Genomic DNA, 27,029 nt, shown 5'->3' on the forward strand with positions numbered 1-27,029 from the left:
GTGAGTATAAACGGATTTCCAGGAAAAAAAAACCCCTCAAATGCTCACATGCACTTGCATATACAGCTTCACAGTGCTTTACAGCCCTCTCTAAGCAGTTTACAGAGTCATCATATCGCCCCCCAATCATCTGGGTCATCATTTTACCCACCTCGGAAGGATGGAAAGCTGAGTCAACCTTGAGCCTGGTGAGATATGAACTGGTGAACTACAGACAGCAGTCAGCAGAAGCAGCTTGCAGTACTGCACTCTAACCACTGTGCCACCAATGCTTAAAGGCTGGCATTTGTTCTTCCTTGTTTTGCTTCTGTTTTTCTTAGCAATGTAACTACAAATTTTAATATGGTTTGGTGTTTCTAAGAAGATACTTACCCGACCCACTTCAACTAAATTTGTAACCATAACAATGCAGGCTGATTGTTCTTGCCATATCATTCTCCAGAAATCATAGACTGTCTCATGCACTGGACCTGCCAAAGAAAATGCTTATATATGATTTTTAAAAAAACAAACAAACAACACAGCTACTATCTTTAAAATAGCTGTCAGGTATTCAAGGAGGTTATGATTTCGGTAATCTTTCAAAAACTTCTGCATATAAATAATTAGTATTGAAATATCTTGCAGAAACAAGGTTTTTTTTTTTAAAAAAAAGATTAAACTATTGTAGCTGCTGCTTTAGTGCAAAATAAATAAATAAAATAAATACCAATATATGAGAATTAATGGAATTTTATAATGGGCTCATTAACACTTGGAAAATCATACTGTTCAAGTTGTGTAATGCACCTATCAGCAACTCTTTAAATCAGCGTTATCTTTTCCCAGGATAGCTTATAATACTGGAAAAGGACACAGAAAGTATTTGTATACTTTGAAGAAGCATTGCACAGCCCTAAAGATCATCACTATTATTTGACTTAATTGTCTGTTACCATGATTTATTATAAGCCAACAAGCAATTTGTCTTATTTCCATGTTGGAAAAATATGATAATTGCTGGATGTGAAATAAAACCAGATCTGTTTTGTTCCCTCATTTTGAATGTTGGTACTCATGTATCATTAGTCTTGGTTTTTCATTAGCTTTTGTTAATATTTCTTTCTTACAGACAAAGTCTTTATAGAATTATTGGTATCAGTCATCATGCCTTAACATCCTGGTTCAAGAACAATATGCTGTTTCTGAATACCTGCAACTAGGCGAGAGATAGTGTTCACATGTCCCGTATTTGCCAAGATACTTGGTTGGCCAGCATGGATAAAGAATACTGGATAGCATCAGAGACCAAGGTTCTTTTTCTGTAGGGAATGGAGTCTCTTTCCAAGGTCACACCACTGAAATTGAATAGGAGTCCTCCCCGCTTCAATCCCTCACCCATTTTTAGTGGAAAGTTAACTGACTAAAATAGGCATGTTAATTAATTTATAATCCAAACTTTTCAGAAATTACATAACATCTACTTATGTTATCTTTCAACCACCATTTTTGATAGTAGCAGGATATAAGTGCAATTAACAAAAAAACTTTCTCTCACCAAATTCACAAAAATGGAAATTAAACTTTTCTCTGCTTTTTATCTGTATTGGTGATATAGACATCCAAAGGAACACTTTGGAAAATAATGACTAATTTACAACATTTACAGTTCTGCACATATTTCCACAAACTCTTACCTTGGGTTGCAATGTAGTGACTTGGTCTCTGGTATCCCTATAAAAACAAATATAGGTTGATTTTTAAAACAGTCTGTAAGTTTTAAAAATCAAACCAAATAGGGAAAATGAAGGCATACCAAAATATTCCTAGATACTCTTTACAACTAGGCTAGTTGTGACTAATCCAATCAACCATATTCAACAACGTAGTTTTAATCATTTTCAGAATAGCAAAGTGCATTGTTGGATGTGAAATAAGACCAGCTGATTTCAAAGTGTTAATTTTGGACAATGGCATGTAGAACCAAATGAAAAGTTCCTATAAATGTATACTGTGTACATCAAAATGAAGTGTCTCATTGTTTCCTAATCATTCTGCTTTGTGAAATCCGTAACTGTTGTCATTTATTGAATTTAAAATTTGTTTTTGGTTCTAATTCAGTAAAACTATGAAATTGTTCTAAGCACCTATGAGATTTGCCTTCACTTAAAAAATACAGATTGACAAAGTTTTGTTTGTTATTTTAAATATTAAGCACAAAACAACCAAGCCATTAGCAAAAGCTTTCACTATGAATGCACCAGAAAAAAAATGGAGCCATAATGAGTAAGCAAAATGGCTGAACATTAGAGCTGGACAATGTATATGTGTGTACAGATTGCAAATCTACATGCAATACTGCAATTTTTTGCAATTATATAAAACAAAGTTTAGAATTTATGGCTCACATATATGTGCCATTACTGAACTTTTTCTACAGTACAGTTATTAAATGTAGAGAAGGATTCCATATACATATAGTTTAAAAAAGGATTTGTTAACCTCTTGGTGAAAATCAAGTAAACAAGAATTAACCATGATTGGTTAATGGTTAGAATATGAACAAGAAAAAAGTTTACTGAATCTCATGAATATTATTTCATCAAATTTTTGCTAATTATATGATAGAACTTTGGGAACGCAAAGAATTAGTCTTATTAGCATAACAAATAACTATGGTATTGGCACACGTAAACATGTTATCCTCAGTGATTCTATGGCTTAAGTGTAGGATTAGAAGCAGCATTGTATAATTTTCATGTATTGCACACGTTGCACCCAGTTGATCAAAGGAACACATAATTTTTATGAAAAAGAATCCCCAAAGATGCCTTATTGACAAATGCATATATAAAGCATTATATATAAAACATTACTTCTTCAGTTTTTCCATCACCTCTTACTCAGATTGACAGGAAAGACCTTTATTTGATGGATTTTTGAAAGGAAGAGAAATCATTAAGAATTATGGATTTGGTATAGTATTGAAAATGTTAACTTTGTTTTGAGGAGCTGATGGCATTGAAATGCCTATTACTAGCTACAAATGCTCCTACCATCCCATGGATTCCTTGTTTTTTTAACATCCAAAACGAATCTCATAATAACCTGAGATTTTTCATAAAAACATAGAGTTGTGTGTTGTACCTATGCAGTGATCGGCACTCAAACAGTAAATGTGATTTGGAGTACAGATGCATGAAATACCATGAACCAAAATATACCAATATTAAGGCCCTCTTGACTAATGGCACCTGTTAAAATCAAGACTGCTGCACAACTATAATATCCAAGACAAAATGCAAGTCAGAATCCTTGGGTAAAAATCCTACAAAATTCTAGATCAACCTGAGAATGCACTACATAACAGGGAAAGAAAACACTTTCTTTCTGAGAAATGAAACCCTGCTTTCAGCAGAAACCTGAAATAAAGTTGAGGCCTTGTAAACACAAAGCAATATTGTTTTCTAACTCATAATCTTGCCCATGCATTCATTCAAATTATCAGGGACATAGCTTTGAAATTATTTTTATTAAAACTATTGGTGGGTGTATCTCCTGAGTGACAACTGCTTTATTCAAGTAATGGCACCAGTCTAGAACACTATTTTCTAGGTACACCAGTCCTGATTACACACATTAGATATTTTGAAATTATGAATTGAATTAGATGATCAAAAATTCAAGCCTTGACTATAGTCTAGGAAATTATTATTCCATTATAGCTTTCATGGTCACATATATTCATTTGTATTTGTCCAAAACTATAAGCTTCAGTATCGTTTTAAACTCATTATTATTATTTCATTTTTATTGCAAGTGGAGGATTTTTGTCTTGCATTAAAAATGAGATTAGGATTAGTAGGAGGAACACCACTGCTCAAATGAATTCCCCTTGACAACAAGAGACAGCTGTAGCCAACTCTTAATCCTTTTTAGGCCATCAGTAGGTTTCTTTTCAAAAGCAACACACTATATTCTATTATCCAGCTTCTCACACAAAAATAATGGAATACAAAATAAAAATTACTAAACAATGCAAAAAAAAGAGTAATAAAGAAGCAAAAATGAGTCTTGTAAGGATTAGGTTTTATTGATTTAGCTAATGATTAGACTAAGGATATTTTTAAAATGTAGGTAAAAGAAAAGGTATAAGAGCACAAAGGAACATTAAAGACTAGATATATAAATGAAATTCGTTAATGAGGCATGCACATATATCTAGTAATAAAAATTAGAACTGTAAAGCAACTGAGAATGTTCACTATATTAAATAGTCATAACAGGATGCTGTTATTCACATATAGTGGTACTTACATCCCTGTACAGCCAAATCTACAGCCCAAATCAAAGTCAGATGTGAAAGAAAGCACAACAATGTCAGTGAGTACTAGGACGGAGGACAAGGAAAAGTGTACATTTTGTTCATCATATTAAGAAGGCTCTCATTCAGTTCATAGGAATTGCATGCAAAAATGTTTCACAGAGAGAAGATGGAAAGAAAAAAACAAGATATACAATCTACTTACGTCAATATAATTAGCATTAATGTAGTCTGAAGAAGGATCATCTTCCACAGGTTGTAATATCACCCTGGAGTGATCATCTGCAAAAAATGGGTTTTGTCTTTGGAATGATATACAGCAGAAACAAATGAGAGTGAAATATACAGGCTAAGGATTCCCTTAATTAAGGAGGGAAAAGGTAGACCCCCATTTGACCTGCAATGTTGGTGACCCTTTCCCAGTCTGCTCAAAAATACTAGGGGAACCTCAAAGAGTATCTAAAATTGCACAGAAGGCTAGAGCCAAAAGAAAATAGAAATTGTATCTACCCTGTGGGACAACTGAATGAACGAACAGAGGAATATACACACTTCAGAACCTGCCTTGGTTTTAAAACATGAAGAGCAGAAAGACTGCAAGGGGTCTTTCTCAATGATGACCCCACCCCAATGGAGTTTCTTTTCTAAGGGAAATATGGCCCCAATTGTAGCTACTTTTGAAACAGTACTTATATGGCTCCACTCAAGCTAGAAGTGTCAAGTGGGATACCAGGCAGCTATTTTCTAGGCTTTGTGTTGCTGAATTTACTTGGATTCGAGATAAAAAAATGTATCAATGAAATTTGTGAAAAATGGAATCAGCAAGATAATTTCTGCAAGGACAAGGGCAAAGTCCTTCATTTGTGTGCAGTATAGGAAGGTGAACCATACTAGAAAACAATTGGTGCTTGTTGGATGACACAAGCTGAACTTGAGGGAAACATATGATGGAGCTCTCCAAATAGCAAAAGTAATCCTAAACTGCATCAAGAGAAATACTGTATAGCATCGGTAACAAGAGAAATCATTGTTCCTCAGTGTTCTGGGTTGGTTAGACAACAATTACATTGTCTTTACTTGTGCATTTTAGCAAGGATACTGAGAATATGGAGCATGTCCAAAAACAATCAACCAAGTCAAAGAACCCAGGAGAAAAAAATGTATAAACGTAAAACATATAACTATTGATGGTACTGGCCATATTTAATCTTGGTAAGGCATGACAGCTTTCCTCAATATTTTCAAATGCCACATTGTTCACACTTGATTCAGAAGGCAGTGTGTGAACAATGGATTTACAAGAAAGAAGATTTTGCTTGTACATCAGGTGCAACTTCCTAATAATAAAGCCCTTTCAATAATGGGACAGACTATTTAGGGAAGTTATGGAGTTTCCTTTACTGAGGAGCTTAAAAGTGAGGCTGAATATCACACATTGGCTGAAATAAATGTTCTACAAGGGCCCATACTAATTTTAAATTGTAATTAGATTGGTGGGCATTGGATTTGATATTATGTACTGTGCTGTTTTGTTGTGAGCCGCCCCGAGTTTGCGGAGAGGGGCGGCATATAAATCCAATAAATCTAAATCTAAATCTAAATCTTATGCCATGATTCTGGGAAATACAAAAATTTTGTCTATAAATTTCTTCAGCACTGACAGAGGCAATGCTATGGAGTAGTTAAAGCAATACTTTTCACTCTTTGCAACTTTCTGGTTCACATGTAATGCTTTTAAATTTTCCACTGATTCATGGCACATGGAAATGGTCTTTTTAAAAACATAACCCCATGAAACATTCATTTTCATGCTCTTGTAATTAAGAACTCTCTCTCTCTTTGCAATCAAGAAATTTAGTAGAAATTTAGATTTGTTGTAAATTGTTTTTTCACTTTGTTGTGAGCCGCCCCGAGTCTGCGGAGAGGGGCGGCATACAAATCTAAATAAATAAATAAATAATAAATAAATAAATAAATAATAATAATGAACTAAGATAGTGATGGTGAACCTTTTTTTCCCTTGGGTGCCGAAAGCACATGTGCACACACTATCGCATTTGCATGTGTCCATACCCATAATTCAGTGCCTGGAGTGGGCGAAAATTGCCTTCTCTGCCCCCACCCGAGGCCTTATGTAGACCACAAACAGCCCTTTTTCCAACTTCTGGTGGGCCTGGTAGGCCTCGTTTTCACCCTCCCCAAGCTCCAGAGGCTTTCCTGGAGCCTGAGGGCAAAAACACCCTTCCCATCTCCTCGGAGGCCCTTCAGAAGCTGAACATGCCCTCCCAGGGCCTCCGTGTGACCCGAAAATCAGCTGGACAGAGCACACATGTGTGCTGGAGTTCAGCTAGGGCAACGGCTCGCATGCTAGCAGATATGGCTCCGCGTGCTACCTCTGGCACCCATGCCATAGGTTCGCCATCACTGAACTAAGACTAGGGAGAAATATTCCAATCTTTAACCACCCAGAAACACATCACTTACTACTATATAGGATGGGTAGGCATAATAATAGGCTGTCTAGGTTTTGTCAATAAGCGATATAAAACATTCATCTTCATGATTATCTGTTTTTAACTCACATGCTATAATGTTCCCATATCTATTCTTCGTTCTGTTTTGATCCTTTTTGGCCACATCCCAAGAAGCCGATTGTCCTTCAAAGAAGCTCTTTCAAAATAAAGAGATAATTTATATTTATTTCAGCATTTTATTCATCCTGACACATTTTACATTGTTAGAGTATCAGTTGGGTTCTTGGTTTCTCTTGATTGTTTTACTGGAGTTAAGATATCGGCATATAAAGCTTTTTATGGTATAAATACATGGAAATATTCTGCCAGCGAGAAATAAACCCAGTGCCTGGCAATTCAAGAAAACACAAGAAGGCTTGTGGTGGTGGGGAAAATGAATCCTAATATCATTGTTTCTAAACTTCAGCAATTTTAAAATGCTGGATGGATAATTCTGAGAGTTTAAGTTAATGAATCTTAACATTGTTGAGGTTGAGTAATACTGCTGATATAAATAAAATGATTAAACTACAGTCATGCAAAAAACCCATCCTTATTTAAAAAATTACAGGTAGTTCTTGACTTACAACTATCCTATGCCTGCCCATTATGGTCATAGGATGCAATAGTCATAAACCAACCTGGTTTTATCTTTTTACTGATGGTCATTAAGCAAATTACCATGGTCATTAAGCGGTGGGAAATTTTTGTCAAAAACTGGAAGCAAACACCAGTTTTTAACAAAAACATTGTAAATTGGGACCATGTGACCGCTATAAATGTAGTCACGTGACCACATAAGAGAAGGGGTGGAGCTGATTGTCAGAACTTTGGAACTGTATTGTAAGTCTCTTTTGTGAGGGTGAAGGATATCTCTTGTAACTTTGAATGGTTATTAAGCAACTATTTGTAAGTTGAGGACTACCTGTATTTCCAACACAATGATAAAAAACAAATGTAGTGTTTCTTGAAGCGAAGAACTGAAAATAGATTATAAAAACATACAATAATTTGAATTACGTGAGAATATGGCATACAATATGAGTTTGGAATCCTGTAACAATGATTTGGGGTTACTGGTAACCAAGATATTTTTTTTTAAAACTCTCATATAATTCATGGATCCAACAGGAAATATATATTATAGTATTTATCCAGCATATTGCTTTTCTCTGTAACACAATGAATAAACAAACAAGCAAGCAAACAAATAAATAAAATATGTTTTTAAAAGTCACACCTACTTTGCTTCATGTGGATAAAATGAAGTAGTAACTTACATAGCAAAAAGTAAAATCAAATACTAAAAGATATATGCATATTTACATAATCTCTTTTAACATAATGAAACCTACAGAATCTTTTGATCAGGGTGGCTATAAAAAGCTATCAATAAATGTCCAAATAAATCAATCAAATAAAAAGAAGATTGGGGTCCCCCCACAAATGTATAAGTACTGATGCTGCATATAGAGCCTTCCAGGAAAACTTTTCAAGAAATGACCTTTGCATGCAAGATTTGTTTCATATAATATCCTGCATAGGAATGTTGAGGGGGAAAAACCTGTCCTTAAAAAGAAAATAATATCTGTACAAGGAAGGTGTGTTTTTGATACTTTTCACTCTTTGCAACTTTCTGGTTCACATGTAATGCTTTTAAATTTTCCACTGATTCATGGCACATGGAAATGGTCTTTTTAAAAACATAACCCCATGAAACATTCATTTTCATGCTCTTGTAATTAAGAACTCTCTCTCTCTTTGCAATCAAGAAGCTTTACTCTCAAAGGAACTCTCTGCTCTCGGTCAGGTAAAAAAGCAACTGATGACATTGTTACCTCGTATTCTTCTTTGAAACCATAGCTGTCAGATGTTTTCATGAGATTAATATGCTGCAATAAATCCGCTACTCTGATAGCAGGATGCAGTTGGCCAGTTTGGTAGGGGGATTCTGTTCCTTCGCAGAGATAACGAGGCACATCTAAGAGACGACTTGACTCTGCTGTTGCACTGTGGTTTTCATCTGTGGTTATAAGAGCCCAAAGAATGGAAGAGTATTCAGCAACAACGAAACTGAAATATTCCTGCTACAGCCCATCTTCTCATGAGCTCATCTGAGCATTCTGCAAAGACCTGGGTGCTATTTTGACTCTTACAAAAGAAAGCATAAGCAACAAGCAGTTGTCCCCATGTTGATCCAAAAGAGGGAGCTCCTTCTTTGTTCCCCCTCTTAAAGAAAGTCATCTCTCTTTGGCCTTCTTAGTCATTCACACACACACACACACACACACACACACACACACACAAAGAGGTGATCTGGAAGAACATCCCCATAGAGATTCAGCATGAGTCAACAGTGACTGACACTTAGGAAAGAATCAAAGCAAGGTTACTTTAGCAGACTTTGGGGGAAAGTGATTTGGGTTCTAATGCCTACTCAGCAAGGGATTTTATCTATCTATCTATCTATCATCTATCTATCTATCTATCTATCTATCTATCTATCTATCTATCTATCTATCTATCTATCTATCTATCTATGCATGTATTCGATTTTTTTTTAATGCCACCCTTCTCCTTAGACTCAAGGTAGCTTACAACATGTTAGCAATAGCACTTTTTAACAGAGCCAGCCTATTGCCCCCACAATCCAGGTCCTCATTTTACCCACCTCTAAAGGATGGAAGGCTGAGTCAACGTTGAGCCGGTAATGAGATTTGAACCGCTGAATTGCAGATCTAGCAGTCAGCTTTAGTGGCCTGCAGTACTGCACTCTACCCACTGCGATACCTCGGTTCTTTTGTTTTGTTACTGTTGTGTTAAATGTTTGTGAATGTTTATGTTTTTCAGTTCTATGCTCTTAGATCTTTTAATTCTGTTAATACATGGTAGGACTGTAAGCTGTTCAGATGGTTCATAATTGGAATGGCTATATGCCAAATAAAAATAAATATATGCACCCTCTTTATATATATTTAAAAAAGAAGTTGTGCTCAAAATGTACAGAGACTTCAAATTGATTGAACTGAGTTTTCAGTCTGAGTTAGAATAGACATGGATATGTGTTGAATAAAAGCTTGATTTTGATTCATACACTGAGAAAACTGAAAGTGTTTATAATTGCAGTTCAACTTCTAAGCCCCATGATACTAACTGATTGTATAATTGCATACCACTGTTCTTTGGGTTTAGAGAGGTTTTTAACTACCTCCTTGCCTCCCAATTTGCAACTGGCTCACTTAAACTTAAATATTCTGTTATCTTCATACCAGTTAATTAAAATGAAGAGAAAAACAACTTTTAGAAAAGTTGCCAATTTTTGTTTGGTTCATGACTGCTGCATTACAGTAATTAATATACTTTTGGAAATTAATGGACTAACCTGCCTGATCCAGATTATTGAAGCATCACAATAAACAGCTTTTATTGTTATAAATAACAGAGCATGCACGAACTGCAGGTGTTCACCTTAATTTGTACATTGATTATAATATCCTCGGAATGTCTTGAAGAAAGTCATCAACGTTGTTTTCTGAACAAAGGCAACAGGGCGTGTAGACCCTACTACACCCCATGAATGCCTTCCACGAACCATAATCCTAACCCTAATCCATTCAATTGAATGTTTCTTCTATACATGCCTTATTAAATTAACTTGCACTACAAGTAAGAAGTCAAGGTCTCAATAAACACAATATTTCATGTATTTATGTCACATATAATTTAACAAAAATATTTTCACACTGTATTTTGTCCAATACTTACCACTTATAGGGACTGGAACACATTGAAGCATGTTAAAGTAAATAAAATATCTGAGACACATTTAAAACCAGCTAGCTACTTGTTACAAAATTGCTAAAGCAAGCTTATGAGTTCTAGAAGAATTATAATGGAGATATTGAGGTAGGTTTTTGCCATTTTTGAAATCCTTTATACCAGTGGTCCCCAACGTTTTTTCCACCAGGGACCAGTTTCAGCAAGACAATTTTTCTATGGCCCAGTGGGGGTGGAAAGGGGCGTGGTTGGGGGCGGGATTAAGCATGGGGGTGCTGGTCCTCCCCGCCCCTCTTTCCCGCCATCGTCCTGTGGCCGGCAGAACCTGCCTCCCAAGCGCTCTTGCCCAGCGGGAGCTAAGCGCTGGAGAGAGGGGGTCAGGCTGGCCCTCCTGCCTCCCCCCAGCCAAAAACGCAAAAGCGCCCCGCAGCAGAAGCCAAAAGAGGCTTGAGCCTCTCGGTCCTTCCCGCCCCTCTGTCCCATCCATCGTCCTGTGGCCGGCAGAACCTGCCTCCCGAGGCCTCTTGCCCGGCGGGAGGCGAAGCGCTGGAGGGAGGGGGTGGCGGCATGAGGGCTGGTCCGCGGCCCGGTGGTTGGGTGCCCCTGCTTTATACTATTTTTAATCAGCACATGTTAATAGAAATACTTCAAATCATATTTCACATGCAAAATATTTAATAAATGAAAAACAAGACTAATACACTATTAGAGACCACATATATTAACTAATGTATAAGCCAAGTGCAAACACCCATAACCTCTAACTAAGGCATTTTGCTTCATGTAAAGGTGATAAAGTTAACAAAAACTGGATGGAATATATGCAGAATCTGTCAATCTGTCAGTTTTGCCCTAGCTTTGCTCTTTGAAGTTCTAATAGATTAACCTTTGCATGTCAAAACAATCATTTTTGCCTGCTTGGAGGTTCTGATAATGTCATGTCAAATATCAAATATAATTTAGTGCCTTACTTACTATTACTATTACTAATGTCAAATATAGTTGTTTAGTGTGTTACAACTAGAGTCAGACTCTTTCAATAAAAAGCATTAAGGAAGCAACACTGAATCCTCTAGTTTAATTTTTATAGATTGCTTGGATTGTAAGTTGTAAGTCACTCATTATTAAATAGCTAAAGCTGAATAGGGGTGGATCTGATCCACCTGGCTTTGGCGGGATCTTACAAGTAGAAAAGAAGACTTCAAACTGATGGACCTACTCAGTGTTAGGTTTTAGAAGGATGTTTTACAGGTTTTAGAAGGAAACAGAGGAAAGAATGAAGTAGTTTAAGCAATCTAAGATATTTTTGAACAGAGTCTCCATGGTGGATATACCATTTGGTATACCTTTTAGCTTGATCTGTTCTTAGAAAAATAGAAAAGTGATTCATGATTATCATTTATATGCACTTTATTTAAAGTGTATAGTCCCTCCTATTGCACTTAGGTTGAAGGTATGTACCATCGCAATATTCATAAGCTTTCTAAAAATATACAGATTTGATCGTGGAACTACCCAGAATGCCTTGGAATGACATGGCATTCTGCCTAGATGGTTTGTTCTGCTCCTGGAAAATATTTTTGATACCAGTGGTATCCTTCTGGATTGCTTGCTTCAGATGATATACCACATAATTACTTTATTTGGCTAGATATAACTATGTTAAATTAATTGTAAGATTTCCACCACAGTTTTATGAAGGGTTGTTGTTTTTTTGCTCCCAAATGGTAAAAGAAAGACCATTCAGAAATAGCAGTTTGAGCGGGTTCCAAAAACCACATAAATGAGCGTGGGAATGCTTGCACCCCGACTATAGTTTACTAATCTCTATTTTAAGGCAGAACCAGATCTATAGTCATGCATACATAAATAAAAATTCATGAACATTGCCACTGACTAAGCTATAAAATTGCAAAGCTAACAATGTATGTTAAGGGTGTGTAAATTTTTCCCCAATATTTTAGACAACTAACTTGTTGCTGTAGATATTGCTGAACTACAAGTTCCAAGATCCAGTGTTTCTGGTTAGACGTAGTATCACATCAGGTGGAAACTGCATATTGTGCATCCATCTTTCAGCTCCTGAAATTTTTTCCTTATACTAGTGTGTTGCTAAAAATGAAACTACAGGTAGCTCTTGACTTACAATCAATTACTGTATTTAGTGACGTTTGAAGTTACAACTGTATTGGAAAAAGTGACAAGTGGTCATCACACTTATGACCCATTATCACATCCACAAGGTCATGTGACCCAAGTTGAAGTGCTGGGCAACTGGCATGTATTTGTAATGGTTGCAGTATCGTGAGATCATGCGATTATCATTTATCACCATAATTTAAGCCGGACCACGTGATCCATACATCAACTGCAGTGATTTACTTAACATTATAGCAAAAAAGGCTATAAATCAGGTGTGACTCAATTAACAACCACCTTGCTTAACAAGGGAGATTCTGATCCAAATTGAGGTCTAAATCAAGGACTACCTGTAGGTGAATATAGCAATGGCATTTAGACTTATATACCACTTCAGTGTGCTTTATAGTCTTCTCTAAGTGATTTACAGAATCAGTACATTGCCCCCAATAATCTGGGTCCTCATTTTACCAACCTCGGAAGGATGGAAGGCTGAGTCGACCTTGAGCTGGAAGTACTGCATTCTCACCACTGTGTCACCACGGCTCTGTATTTACCTAATGTTAAATATTCCACTAAGCATCAGACCTAATATTTTAAATCTGCAACTAGCTACTTGGACGTGCAATAAACATATTTATTTACAAGGGTTGTAAGTTATGAAGGAAAAGAAGATGAAGGACTAGGTCCTCACCTAACACAGCAGTCGGCACAAGTGGATCATTGGGCACTGTGGGAAAACAAAGCTTGTGAAAAAATTTCATTGCCTCCAACTTTTTTTTAAAAGAAAAAAAGAAGCACAGACTTTTTGGAACATACAGCAAAGCCTATTCATCTTATTCGTGAAACAGGAAATACAAAACCACTCTGTAGAAAACAATGTTTGCTTTTTTTTTTTTTAACAGAAGAAAAGTGCAATAAATGTATACAATTGTCCAAACAGGTTGGGTTTAGTCATAATCTAAGCATTTTCTTCCTGAAAGCTAAGTAAAAAAGGCTTAGATAGTTTTATCAGAGCAGCTGCCAAAGGATAATTCAACTTTAGGAAGCAATTACTGCTCTCAGAATTCCTTGAGCTCAGGAAAGGGGGCCTGCCAGAGTTTTAAGCATCCAAATGTCTAACTTTCTTAGTAGGGCAAAGTTTTGGCACGGCTTGAGTAAAGCTGTCCGTTGGCCAAGATTCCTGGGGTAATTGGCAAATAACAAAAAAACCAGTCTGGCCTCTTGGGCTCTGCAACTGGTCCTATGCAACATGAGAGGGTTTCATTGCTCATTCCAAACATTATTGGAAATGAGGAACATAGCTCTTAGCTGATGTAGGGGACTTTATATCTTCATATTTGGCCTGGATTACAACAATCATCTTCACATTGTTCACATTACTCAGTTATCTCTTGAACTGCTTATCTGGTGTTTTTTCCCAGGGGGAACATGGGCCTGTGTGGAAAATAGGGTGAGAAAACTAACTAAAACTACAGCCAAACCTTAAGATGTCTTACAGAGGTTTCCTATATCCTCCTTGTATATCTCTGCATCATATCCAGTAATATATTGTTTTGCAAGAGTCCTTAATACATTGTTTGTTAATATCCTTATGTTTCTTTAGCTTCCCATCCTATTCCTATTATAGTAATTTCTGTTATGAAGCTATTGGCAGCAATACTGTTGTGTAACTAGAATAAACAATACCTTTTAATGGAACTCATACACAGACATACAGATATACCCAGCAACTAATTAGATAAGTAATTAGTATCTAAATATAAACAGAATATCCCAAAAGGTTGAAATAAAAAGTAATTTGAGTATCAAATTAGTTGTGTATATGTACACACATATGCATACAATCACAGTGGGTTAGGGTGAGAACAACAATTAAAAAAACATCTGATTATATGGAAATCTGTTTTTCTCAGACATGATGTTACAGATTTTGAAATTCTATTTGCAAAATACAAGGTGTATTTTTGTTTTGCAAAAATATATGCCATTTTGCAGTGTAAGTTTCAAAGAGCTACAATTCTTTCCAGAGAGAACAATTGTATGAATCCATATATTGCATGTTCAATGTTGAAGGGGGAAAAAAAGTAAACATCTATCATTTTCTGTGGATTAATACTGGAGAAAATATGATGTAATACTAGAATAGAATGAAAGAATAGAAAGTAATCATTGCCTGCTGTTTCTGAAGCAATTTACATGCTACAAAACTGCAACAGTAATATACTGTGAAGGCACTTAAAATAGTATCTTGAAAAGGAATTTTCTGTGGGAATTTATATATGCATAAAGTACTGCCCTTTATGTTTCTCAACTTTGGACCCAGCACTTATCCAGCAAAGAATTGGCAAGGTGTTAAATTGTGGCTTTGGAGTAAACTTTCTTTCTAACCTCAGAAAATTGAATTTTATAAACAGGTATTCTAAATTTTTCTGTATTTGATTCTTTTTGTGCTCTGTCTGGAACTCATAACTCTACTATTTCATTCCCTTGCATAAAATACATTTTTATGGTACCAAATGCAATGTACAGCGGATATAAACAGAAGTAAGGTACTAACTTCAGTGACAATGGGACTATCGTACTTACATCTGGGGTTGAAGTTATGAGAATCCATAAAGGTGACTGAAAGTGGATCTTCTGCATGGATTGTGCTTTGATCAGCATAACTTCGATCCATGGCGTTCACCATATGGGTCATTTCTTGTCTAGTGTTTCCCATGGCATCTTTGCGTTTCTTAGCCAGTTTACTGCCCAACCAAAATCAAGAAAAGAAAAGCTTTAAAAGGTAATCACACTTTTATTATCAACCGTAACAGCTATTCAGTGGTGAATGATTCTATTAAGACTACTTTAAAGCAGGTTTCGAGTTTATGGTAGCCATATACTTGAGTTGTAGGGAGAAAGCTACATTTGCAATTTAAGACATTTAGGGACATTCAGTTTGTGTACAGAGATATTAATTCAGTTCTCGAGGGACTTGCATTTCAGGAGGCAAGTTCAGGATTTTAACCCTGCACAGTTCATCTTTTTACAATACCAGAATATGGCAATAATAGAAATGTGATACGCATTTACTTCTTAATGACAGCTGTCAATATTAAAGCTACTTTACACTGTTTATAGCGAATGCACATTATTTCAATATTCATAATTTATTCAACTTAGAACTTATGCCATTGTTTTATTTCTTTGTAAGCATACCTTCATTTAAATCCTTTTTTAAACTTATGATGGTATAAATAAACATCTCAAAAAGAAATCGTTAATAGGTAACATCTTATAATTATGTTCTACATTACACGTATATCAGGTGTGTCAAACTCAATTTCATTGAGAACTGAATCAGGGTTGTGTTTGACTTCAGGGACAGATGGAGTGGCATGGGCGTGGCCAGCTCAACACCACTCATGTTGGGGATACATTTAGTGATCCGGGCAAGGCTAGGGGGAGTCCATTGTCTCCAGCTCTGATTTTGGCTGTGACGACCTCCTGCAGAGCTCTATTTTCACTGCCAGAGACACCACAGGCTGGTCCTTCACTGTTTTTAGAGTGGCCCTGTGGACCAGATTTAAGCAACCCTTGGGCCAGATTCGGCCTTGAATTTGACACCTCTGATCTACATCATGATATATGGTTTGATCCTTCTCAGCATACACATTCTTGGGTAAATAAAGATCAACAAAATGAGGAATATGACTTCAAGTTTATTTAAGCTAGAAATTATATTCATTTATTTTTTCCTGCAGTATGACAAATAGGAAAAGGGACATTTCTCTTTCAATAGTTGCACATTTTACAGGTTTCACCTCTTCTATATCATGTTCAGTGTTATTCAATGCTCTTTTTCACATGTGTATGAAAAAGCTGAGGCAGGTTATACTGAATTTGGAACATAATGCCACGGATATGCTTATATTAATTACTTGTTCTTTTTTATTTCCATCTAAACTCAAGGAAGTTTTAAAACTAATTTAAAACTCAAGGAAGTTTTAAAACTAATTTCTTATGTTGACAATACATGGAGAGAAATCAAACAAATAAATGCTTAATCCAGAAAAAAATCAAGAATCAAGATAATTTTGGTCAAAAGAGGCACTGAATTTTTATAGATGAATTTACATTCTTCCTTAACGTATGTATAGCAGTTTGTATTCTCAGGGCTAGTCTCGAAACTGGAGCTCCAAATTTGGGCCATGTTAGGAATAAACCAAGAAGTCCAGCTGGACTTAATTTTGGAACTGAGAAATCTGACTTTGATGACATATAGCTTGAATCTCCACTACTTTTATTCATATACTATTTCATTAATATAGATATAACATTTTATCTGGTTTTTTTTAATTAAATGCCATGGCTGCTATTCTTATTTTTTATATCTGCTTCTATCTCTGTGTATCTATCTATCTATCTATCTATCTATCTATCTATCTATCTATCTATCTATCTATCTATCTGTCCCTCCATCCATCCCTCCATCCCTCCATCCATCCTGTTTTTCATGTATAAATTCAGTGTCAGTCATACAGTTTGACAACTGGATTAGCTATGGAGTTGATATTCACTTATGAGCACATATTATTATGTTCCACAGCAGCAACTATCTCTAAGTTATAAGCAATTGCCACAGCCATTATCCATTGCATACTCTAAAATCCATAAGGCAGAGTGATAGCATTAAGTAGTCAACACTGTCCAGGTTGATGCCTATTCTTAACAATATAAATAAAATGTTCCTGTTATTGTTTATCACAACACTTACTACATGAGGTAAAGATGACTCCCCTACAGAGATGTTCACCAATTATCTTGCCTCCCATTAAAGTAGATGTGACTAAATACAACTTAATGCCATTAAGACCTTCTTAAGAAATCTATTTTATCATGCTCAGAGAAAATCCAGTCAAAGGCAACATAAGGACCTATACTTTGAAAATTATAAAAAATACTACAGTATTGGAAAAGTACTTTAAGTCCTTTGTCACATTAACCTAGATTTCTTCATTCTTGAGCCACTATTTATGACATGAAGACATTTATCCATTTTTGGCTTTCGGTGTATGGCATATTAAAGAAATCTAAAAGTTTTCATAGCTTCTGGGAAGGGGAGAGGAGCAGAAGCTCAATAACAAAATACAACTTTTTTTTCTCAGAAAAAGACAAATAAAAAAAAAAGATTTAACACTAAATCCTATACTTCTTCATTTGACCTCCCACCACAAAATATACTGGTTTCTCCCCCTCTTAAAATGAAAACTGATAAAGCTCAAAAAGAAATAATTTGGCTAAAGTACTTATCTAAGAACATAAGACTAGCCGAGGTCACCTTAATCTAGCATTTTTTGTTTCTCACAAAAGATGATAAAATCCTGCAGGTGCTACCAAGAATGTGCTCCCTTAAAGTAAATATTATCAGTTTAACTAAAGGTAACATGGCAATGTTAAGAAAAGCAAAACTGGAGATGAAAAGAAATACAAACAAAGCATAAACAGAGGGTGCTTCCCTCCACCTCATATCAAGAAGAAACAGAGAATGAAGATGGGAACTGGGAGGACTGTATGTTGAAAAAGAACCACAGTAGCTTGCAAACCAGACATCTTAATAAGAATAGTCTGTTTTTATTTATTTATTTATTTATTTATTTATTTAGTTAGTTAGTTAGTTAGTTAGTTAGTTAGTTAGTTAGTTAGTTAGTCAGTCAGTCAGTCTAGTACATAATGAGTAGAAATACCATATAAATATACATGAAAATGGATTAGAAAAACATTGGGAGTAATAGAGAAGAAAAGGATAATTGAGATAGTGGAGTTCATATCCATGATGCAAGAAAAACATAAAGAGACATTAGGACACGGGACCGAAGGCACTCTGATGCACTTATGCACGCCCCTTATTGACCTCTTAGGAATCCGGAAAGGTCCACAGTGGAGAGTCTCAAGGTAAAGTTTTGGGGGTTAGGGGATTACACTATAGAATCAGGCAGTGAGTTCCATGCTTCGACCACTCTATTAGTAACGTCGTACTTTTTGCAGTCGAGTTTGGAGCGGTTTACATTAAGTTTGAATCTGTTGTGTGCTTGTGTGTTGTTGTGGTTGAAGCTGAAGTAGTCATTGACAGGGAGGACGTTGCAGCAAATGATTTTATGGGCTATGCTTAGATCGTGTTTAAGGCGACGTAGTTCTAAGCTTTCAAGACCCAGGATTGTAAATCTAGTTTCGTAGGGTATTCTGTTACGAGTTGAGGAGTGGAAAGGTCTTCTGGTAAAGTATCTTTTATGTGGTGTAGTGTTTATATCCGAGATGCGGTGTGGATTCCAGGCTGATGAGCTGTAATTCAAGTCTGGCGAAAGTTTTGTATGCTCTGGTTAGTAGTGTGAGATTGCCTGAGCAGAAGCTACAAAGGATTAGGCTTCTTCTAGTGGACAGTTTAAGGAAATTGGGCAAGGAGACTGTCCTTGGTGATTATAGCTTCATTCGGCTGGATGGTCTCCCAGAGGTGCTTTTTCAAAAGGGAACTGGACTTTCTGGTTTTTCTCTGAAGCTGTTTCGCTTCTCACCCCAAAAGCTTCTTGAGAGCTGAAGAAGTTTCTTGGATGAGAAGCGAAATGTCATCAAAGAAAATCCAGAAAGTCCAATTTCCTTTTGAAATAGCATCTTTGGAACAACCTTGACCTGGATGGCTGAGAATCTCCATAGACATCTACTGTGATGGAAAGAAAACTGATACGTAAAGATAAAATATAGAGAAGGTAGGGAAAAGATGAAAAAAACAAAGTATTGTACTAATGAATTTTTAGGAGAAAAACAAACAGTCCCTCCCCCAAAAGGTAGGTGTCCTACCAGATTTGGAAACACGGAAGCTGAACTAATGAGTGGCATGCTGATGGTGAGAACAGACTTTAATTGTTCCGTACAAAATAAATGCTTGTTTTCTTTCTATCTAGTAGTTCCATTACAAAAAGGAACCTTTGTACAGATAGTCCTCGACTTACAACAGCTCATTTAGTGATTGCCAAATTAGCTTGACAATTACAATGGTTCACTTAACTAGGGCAAAGAAGGTATAAAAATTGGGCAAAATTCACTTAATAATTGTCTCGCTTAGCAACATAAAATTTGGGCTCAATTGTGGTTTATAAATCAAGGACTATCTATATAGTTAAATCCTGGTAGTCTTGAAGATACATTAGTAAAATCCAACTTCTTGTACAGTGGTACCTCGTGATACGAACCCCTCGTCATACGAACTTTTCGAGATACGAACCTGGGGTTTGGAATTTTTCTGCCTCTTCTTACAAACTTTTTTCGCCTTACGAACCCGCCACCGCCGCTGGGAAACCCCACCTCCAGACTTCCATTGCAAGCAGAGCACCCGTTTTTGTGATCCTGGGATTCCCCTGAGGCTCCCCTCCATGGGAAATCCCACCTCCTGACTTCCGCATTTTTGCGATGCTGTAGGGAAATCCCAGGATCGCAAAAACGGGTGCTCTGCTGGCAATGGAAGTCCGGAGGTGGGGTTTCCTAGCGAGGGAAGCCTCAGCGAAATCACACCATCACAAAACACGGAAGTCCTCGAAACCCCACATCCGAACTGCTGTGTTTTTGCGATGGGGCGATTTAGCTGAGGCTTCCCTCACAGGAGGTGGGATTTCCCATAGAGGGGAGCTTCAGGGGAATCCCAGGATCGCAAAAACAGGCGTTCCACTGGCAACGGAAGTCCCAAGGTGGGGTTTCCCAGCGAGGGAAGCCTCAGTGAAATCGCACCACAAATTTATTAGATTTGTATGCCGCCCCTCTCCAAAGACTCGGATATAGTATGGTCAAACTTTTGAGTTGCACAATAATTCATCTGAGAGAACGGTAGCTAATGCTAAAAATGTGGAGAAGGAAGGAAACAGTGATTAATGTTCAACTCAGGTTTGCTGTTAGTTACTGAGAATGTTCTGCAAACATTGCAATTAGGTCTAATGAGTTGCTGATGCAGCTCTATTTTGAACATAGAATTCTCCCCAAGGACTCCTGGGGCAGAAAAAGAACATACTAATAAAAATGGTTGATTCTTCCATTGTTGTGGGGAAAAACTATCCAATAATTCCAAGCTTCTATTCTTAGGTGAAAGTACTGTGGCAGTCACAAACAGAAAATAATAGAAAAAAATAGTAAGATCTAGAAATTTGATTTTGCATAGATACATATAAGCACACATACAATATGAATTATGTTTATATCACTAGGTATAAAAACAAAATGTTATTATTTTAAAAGAGATATTTAAACTGAAATCTCCCCCCAAAACCTGGCTGCAAATAAGCCTTTTTGCCTATGAAATTGAAAGTGATTTTGTTTGTGTATATACATTTACATTATACATGTACTTTTACATGGAGGAGAGCCATGAGAGTCTATGATAGTCTAAAACCAAAATCTGGTAGCACCTTTTCATATTAACACTTTTAATTAAAAGGCATAAATGTTTGTGAACTGCAGCTCATGCAATGATGTCAGATTAAATTAAATTTGGATCCTATCTTATCAATATCAACTTTCCAGAGTGCAAACTATTAGATACCAATAAAAAACACGGCCTGAAATATTTTGTGCATGTCCAATTAAAGGTACTATAAAAGTTTTTATTTCTATATTTCTTTATAATCAAACTTGTAACATGAAAACTGAAAACACACTTCAATAAATCATTTTTTAAAATAAAAATAATAAATTCTTGAAAATCCAAATGATGTGGTTTTGTTGAAATAGGTAATCAGATTAAGCAATAATCCGAACTTCAGCAAAAGTATTTCCCCCCAAAACTCTCTAATTTTAGTAAACAGTATCCCCATGTACCATTGGTTCTTCAGCTTAGCATAGAGAGTTGAGGAAGGGTGAACATGTGTCAGCATGGTTTTTGTCCGATTCTGAAATAATGGACCTTCTTGGTTCTTGGATGACTATCTACAGAATGGGAATTACTGTAAACTAGACCCGTGATGGCAAATCTATGGCATGTGAGGTTTTTTTTATTTATTTATTTATTTATTTATTTATTTATTTATTTATTTATTTATTTCGTTCGTTCGTTCATTCATTCATTCATTCATTCATTCATATATTAGATTTGTATGCCGCCCCTCTCCGAAGACTCGGGGCGGGTAACAACAATAAAGAAAACAATGTAACAAATCTAATATTAAAAAGTAATCTAAAAAAACCCCAATTTAAGAGTCCAATCATACAAACAAGCATACCATGTATAAATTTTATAGGCCTAGGGGGAAGGGTAAAAATTTCAATTCCCCCATGCCTGATAACAGAGGTGGATTTTAAGGAGCTTGCGAAAGACAAGTAGGGTGGGGGCAACTCTGATATCTGGGGGGAGCTGGTTCCAGAGGGTCGGGGCCACCACAGAGAAGGCTCTTCTCCTGCATCAGCTCCAATATGCATGTGCATGCTAGACAGCTGATTTTCAGCCTTGGGGAAGGCCATTTCACCCTGTGGAGGTTTCAGGGAAGTTTCCCTGAAGCCCCGAGGTGCAAAAAACAGCCCAATAGGCAAAACAGAAGTTTGGAAAATGGACTTCAAGTTGTGATGTTTTTTGCACTCTGGAGGCTTCAGGGAAGCTTCATGGAGCCCCAGAATGCAAAAAACAGCACAATGGGCAAATCGGAAGTCTGTTTTTCCAAACTTCCTGTTTGGCCATTTTTTTCACCATCCCAGGCTTCAGTGAGGTCTATGCGCATGCACGGGGACTGGGGGATATTATGTGTATGTGTAGGGGCAGTGTGTGGGGTGCACATGCATAGGGGGAAGGGAATGGGTATGGTCACATGTGCGCATGCTATAACATGCATACACTCCCTTTTGGCACGTGAACCAAATAAGGTTCGCTATCACTGAGCTAAGCTCAGAAGTGAAAAAATATATAATGGAAATAAAGATTAAAAAGCCATTCCCATATTGTTTCTAAGAAAACAAGACTAACACATCCCTGAAATCATTGGGCATCACAAGAGAGTTAAACTGGAATGGGCCCAAAGACCGGCTACAAAAATGGTGGAAGGTCTTAAGCATAAAACTTATCAGGACTTAATGAACTCAATCTGTATAGTTTGGACTTTGGAGGACAGAAGGAAAAGGGGAGACATGATCGAAACATTTAAATATGTTAAAGGGTTAAATAAGGTTCAGGAGGGAAGTGTTTTTAATAGGAAAGTGAACACAAGAACAAGGGACACAATCTGAGGTTAGTTGGGGGAAAGAATAAAAGTAACGTGAGAAAATATTATTTTACTGAAAGAGTAGTAGATGCTTGGAACAAACTTCCAGCAGACATGGTTGGTAAATCCACACTGACTGAATTTAAACATGCCTGGGATAAACATATGTCCATCCTAAGTTAAAATACAGGAAATAGTCTAAGGGCAGACTAGATGGACCATGAGGTCTTTTTCTGCCGTCAATCTTCTATGTTTCTAAATATTTTAGATACTAGGTGTAGAAGAGTATTGCTAGTTGTGACATAATTGTTCCGCATACATGTAGAGAACTCGTATTTCAAAGAGAGTCCTAGTGAGAGGGAAGATATATCCTATGTACATATTTAATTACTTCTAGCTGTGCAAATTGTTTTTTAAAAAGGGAATTACAAATTTTCATAATAAACCAAAGGGCATTAGTTTACAGATGTTTAGTTAGGTTTTCTTTTAACAAACAAATAAGAATCGGTCTCTAAGTAAATCTTTGGCAACTTTGCTTTAACTAAGACTTTGACTTAATAGATTTTGGATACCATGGATAGAACGTATCTATTTTTTCATTCAGCCCATTTGGTATTTTTAGCATTTATAAAATACACATCTTAAAATCACATTTAGATTCTATGCACATTCTACTTTAAACCAACACAACCTTTTCCCTATTAACGCATTAAATCCAAGATTTATTCTGTTTGGCAAACTATTTCTATTTATTTGCCAAAGAAAGCTTCATTGCAATGCAAGCTGGTGCATGCCTTATATGGTAGGCATATTTAACTTAATTTTGCTTAAATTCTGCTTATGACAAATCTCTTCAAAATAGCAACAATAAGCTTGAATCATATTCAAGCTGGAATATAAACTATATTTTGATATACCCGAAGGTCCTGATTCTTTAGAGAGAAGAAAAATCAGCATTCCTTAGTGATTAATCAGTGACTGCCGAGTCATTGGGTGATAGTCATATATTGTTATCATGTTTTAGTATATCGGATAATCTTTCTCTTATTAATTAGTCAAAGTCATTTTAGAACTCATAAACTAATTAACCAAGTTTATTAATTTAATTAATAAAACTGCACTTTTTACTGTACTTTGAACATATTTGCTATACTAAATATGGTAAATTTCAACATATAAAAATCACTGCAGACCTTCCATCATCTTGTAGCTATTTCCAGCTATAATTTTGGGAGAAAGTCTTAATCATTATTTTCCCTTTCCTGAACATTATTTTCCCTTTCCTGAACATCACTGGATTATGGTGGTTGGGAGCAAAGAGATGTAAGAAAATAGAAAATAATTTGCCACCTCCTTGTATTACTATAGGTAGTCCTTGACTTACAACAGTTCATTTAGTTATTGTTCAAAGTTATAGCAGCACTGAAAAAAGTAACTTATGACCGCTCTTCACCTTTACAACCATTGCAGCATACTCATGGTCATGTGATCAAAATTCAGACATATGGAAACGGACTCCTATTTATGATGGTTGTAGTGTCATGTGATCCCTTTTTGTGACCCTTTTACAAAGCAAAGTCAATGGGAAAGCCAGATTCACTGAACACCCGTATTACTAACTTAACAACTCAGGGACCACCTTCTGCTGCACGAATCCCAGCGACCAGTTAGGTCCCACAGAGTGGACCTTCTCCGGGCCCCGTCAACTAAACAATGTTGTTTGGGGGGACCCAGGGGAAGAGCCTTTTCTGTAACGGCCCTGGTCCTTTGGAACCAACTCCCCCCAGAGATTAGAATTGCCCCCACCCTCCTTGCCTTTCGTAAGCTTTTTAAAACCCACCTCTGCCGTCAGAAAGAACTGAGATATTCTTTCCCCCTAGGCCTTACATTTACGCATGGTATCTTTGCATGTATGTTTGGTTTTATAATAAGGGGAGGTGCGGCATACAAATCCAATAAATAAATAAATAAATAAATAGATAGATAGATAGATAGATAGATAGATAGATAGATAGATAGATAAATAAATAAACAAACTATAGTGATTCACTGAACAATGGTGGCACAAAATGACGTAAAATGGAACAGCATTCATTGAACAAACGTTTCACTTAGCAACACATATTTTGGACTCAATTGTGGTCAAGGATCATCTGTATTTACTTCTAGCTATAGAGTGGGAACAGGATATTTTTATAGCCGAGGAGAAATGTAAAAAGCAGCCAGCAATTGAAGAGAAACATTAGAGAAGAAGGAACTGAGGTAAATGTGTTCATTTTTATGTAACAAATATTATCAAAAGGTGACCAGTTGGATCTAATTCTCCCAGTGAATAAAGTAGGAATCACACTTTTCACTGTGAAACCCAAATAATTCTATTGTTGGAAATGGGTGCAGTCATTTGTTTCCTTTTTGAATGGTAAATCCTTTGAGTGAATGGGTATACTTCCATATCAATTCTATAAAATAAGATGGAGTACAGTCTTCTCATCAAAAGATAATGTTTAGACATCTAAGCCTACACAGGATGGAGCTGAAGCTTGATTTTAGATTGAAAATACACAGTGGAGATATATTTAATAAAAGAGTCCATGTGTTGGTAACAGGGGTGAAATGCTCCTGGTTCACTCTTGCTTGTCGGTCCTCAGGGAGCCAGTCGCAAAGGCAGCACAAGGCTCTGCCCACCCAGATGCCACCATTTGGGTTCTTTTACCCTCTGGACATACGCAAAGCGTTCTGTACATGCACAGAGGGTAAAAAACCCCAAATGGTGGTGTCCGGACAGAGCCTTGTTCTAACTTCATGACCAGCTATCCAACGACTGACAGGCACAAACAAACCAGGAGTATTTCACCCGTGTTGACAATCTACATCCAATTAGAATACAATAACCTTTAAAAAAATAAAGCAAACACCTAAAATTATATGTGGCTCTATAAAAACACCTAAAATGATGCGGGAAGTATTAGTAAAATATTAATCCTATTTCTAGACTTTTTTTAAAAAAAATGAAAAGGGATACTGCATCTTCAAAACATATAAAAGAAGTAAAGTCACCCGTTTCTACTTACAGGTAGTAGGAGTAAGAATAGTAGCTCCTCCTGGCAAGCAAATCACAGACAGTGGGAAAAAAGAAGCAATGGTGAATGAAAAGCATGACTCTCACATTCAATAAAGCAGAGAAATGTGCGTTTTAAAAAAAAATTAAAAATTCATGTTTTCTTTGTTGGCATTACAATTTTGCTCATGCACTGATTAGCCTTACAGAGCCATGCAATTAAAAAAAATATGTTAGGATATTAAAAAAAATGATTTCAATAACAGAGGGAGTTCACTAGAGGAAAATGACATGCCAACACTTCATTTATTGTAGGGGGGGGGGAAAGGAAACCAAATTGGGTTATGTTAGTTCGGCATGCAGCATAAATGTGATGATTGGTAACTATCTAAATGCTATGAAATACAAAACAGCTGTGTACAGTTCTTGTGCTCTAAAGTTCACTTTCCTTCTTTTCTCTTTTAGCGTACAAACTCAAAGACTACTAGTGGCAGAAACAGGTAAACCAACATCTACTGCAAGATAATTACGTACAGAAATACAGGCACAATTTTTTGCTAAGCCATAATGTTTTATAGGTTTTCAGATGAATAATGTGCAAATAAAGCCATTATAGCATTTGTGTTATGTGCGAACCAGGCAACTACAGCTCATCCAAAAAAAAGGGGGGCGGGCGGGAAGGAATTAAAAACACGACCAGAACAGAGGCTTACTATTATGTATGAATGCAGCCAATGTACTGGCATTCTACAGTAGAAGGGTGTGCATATTAAAACCATATATACACACACAGCTGCTGTTTTAAAATCTTTAAAACTGAAAATGTTGATATATGCATACTTAGCTTCAAAAATGAGAAATAAACAAATGGAAGGAGATGATGTACATTTGGAAATATTTCAACAATGGTTAAAAAACACAGTATTTACTACTCAAGAGATGCAGTATCCCTTTTCTTAAAATTAAGCTATATAACTTTATAAAACTCTATAGTAGCTAATAGAGTTTCTATCCACTTCAAAGTA

General features: G+C 36.4%; 1 protein-coding gene across 8 annotated transcripts in view; it reads right to left on the bottom strand.

The window, feature by feature from the left end:
* The window catches only part of PTPRK (protein tyrosine phosphatase receptor type K), a 484,094-nt gene that overhangs the window by 49,165 nt on the left and 407,900 nt on the right, over positions 1-27,029 (bottom strand). For 4 of the 8 annotated variants that reach the window (XM_070733481.1, XM_070733482.1, XM_070733480.1 and 1 more), the window contains 7 exons: positions 15,322-15,482; positions 13,427-13,462; positions 8,655-8,839; positions 6,886-6,973; positions 4,509-4,585; positions 1,677-1,713; positions 373-470 (listed from right to left, as the gene is read on the bottom strand). In XM_070733481.1, the coding sequence (XP_070589582.1) occupies positions 373-470; positions 1,677-1,713; positions 4,509-4,585; positions 6,886-6,973; positions 8,655-8,839; positions 13,427-13,462; positions 15,322-15,482 (682 nt within the window). The remainder of the gene's footprint in view (positions 1-372; positions 471-1,676; positions 1,714-4,508; positions 4,586-6,885; positions 6,974-8,654; positions 8,840-13,426; positions 13,463-15,321; positions 15,483-27,029) is intronic. The other 4 variants (XM_070733486.1, XM_070733484.1, XM_070733485.1 and 1 more) reach the window with 1 other exon arrangement.

The sequence above is a fragment of the Erythrolamprus reginae genome, chromosome 1, assembly GCF_031021105.1.
Source record: "Erythrolamprus reginae isolate rEryReg1 chromosome 1, rEryReg1.hap1, whole genome shotgun sequence".
Taxonomy (NCBI): Eukaryota; Metazoa; Chordata; class Lepidosauria; order Squamata; family Dipsadidae; genus Erythrolamprus; species Erythrolamprus reginae.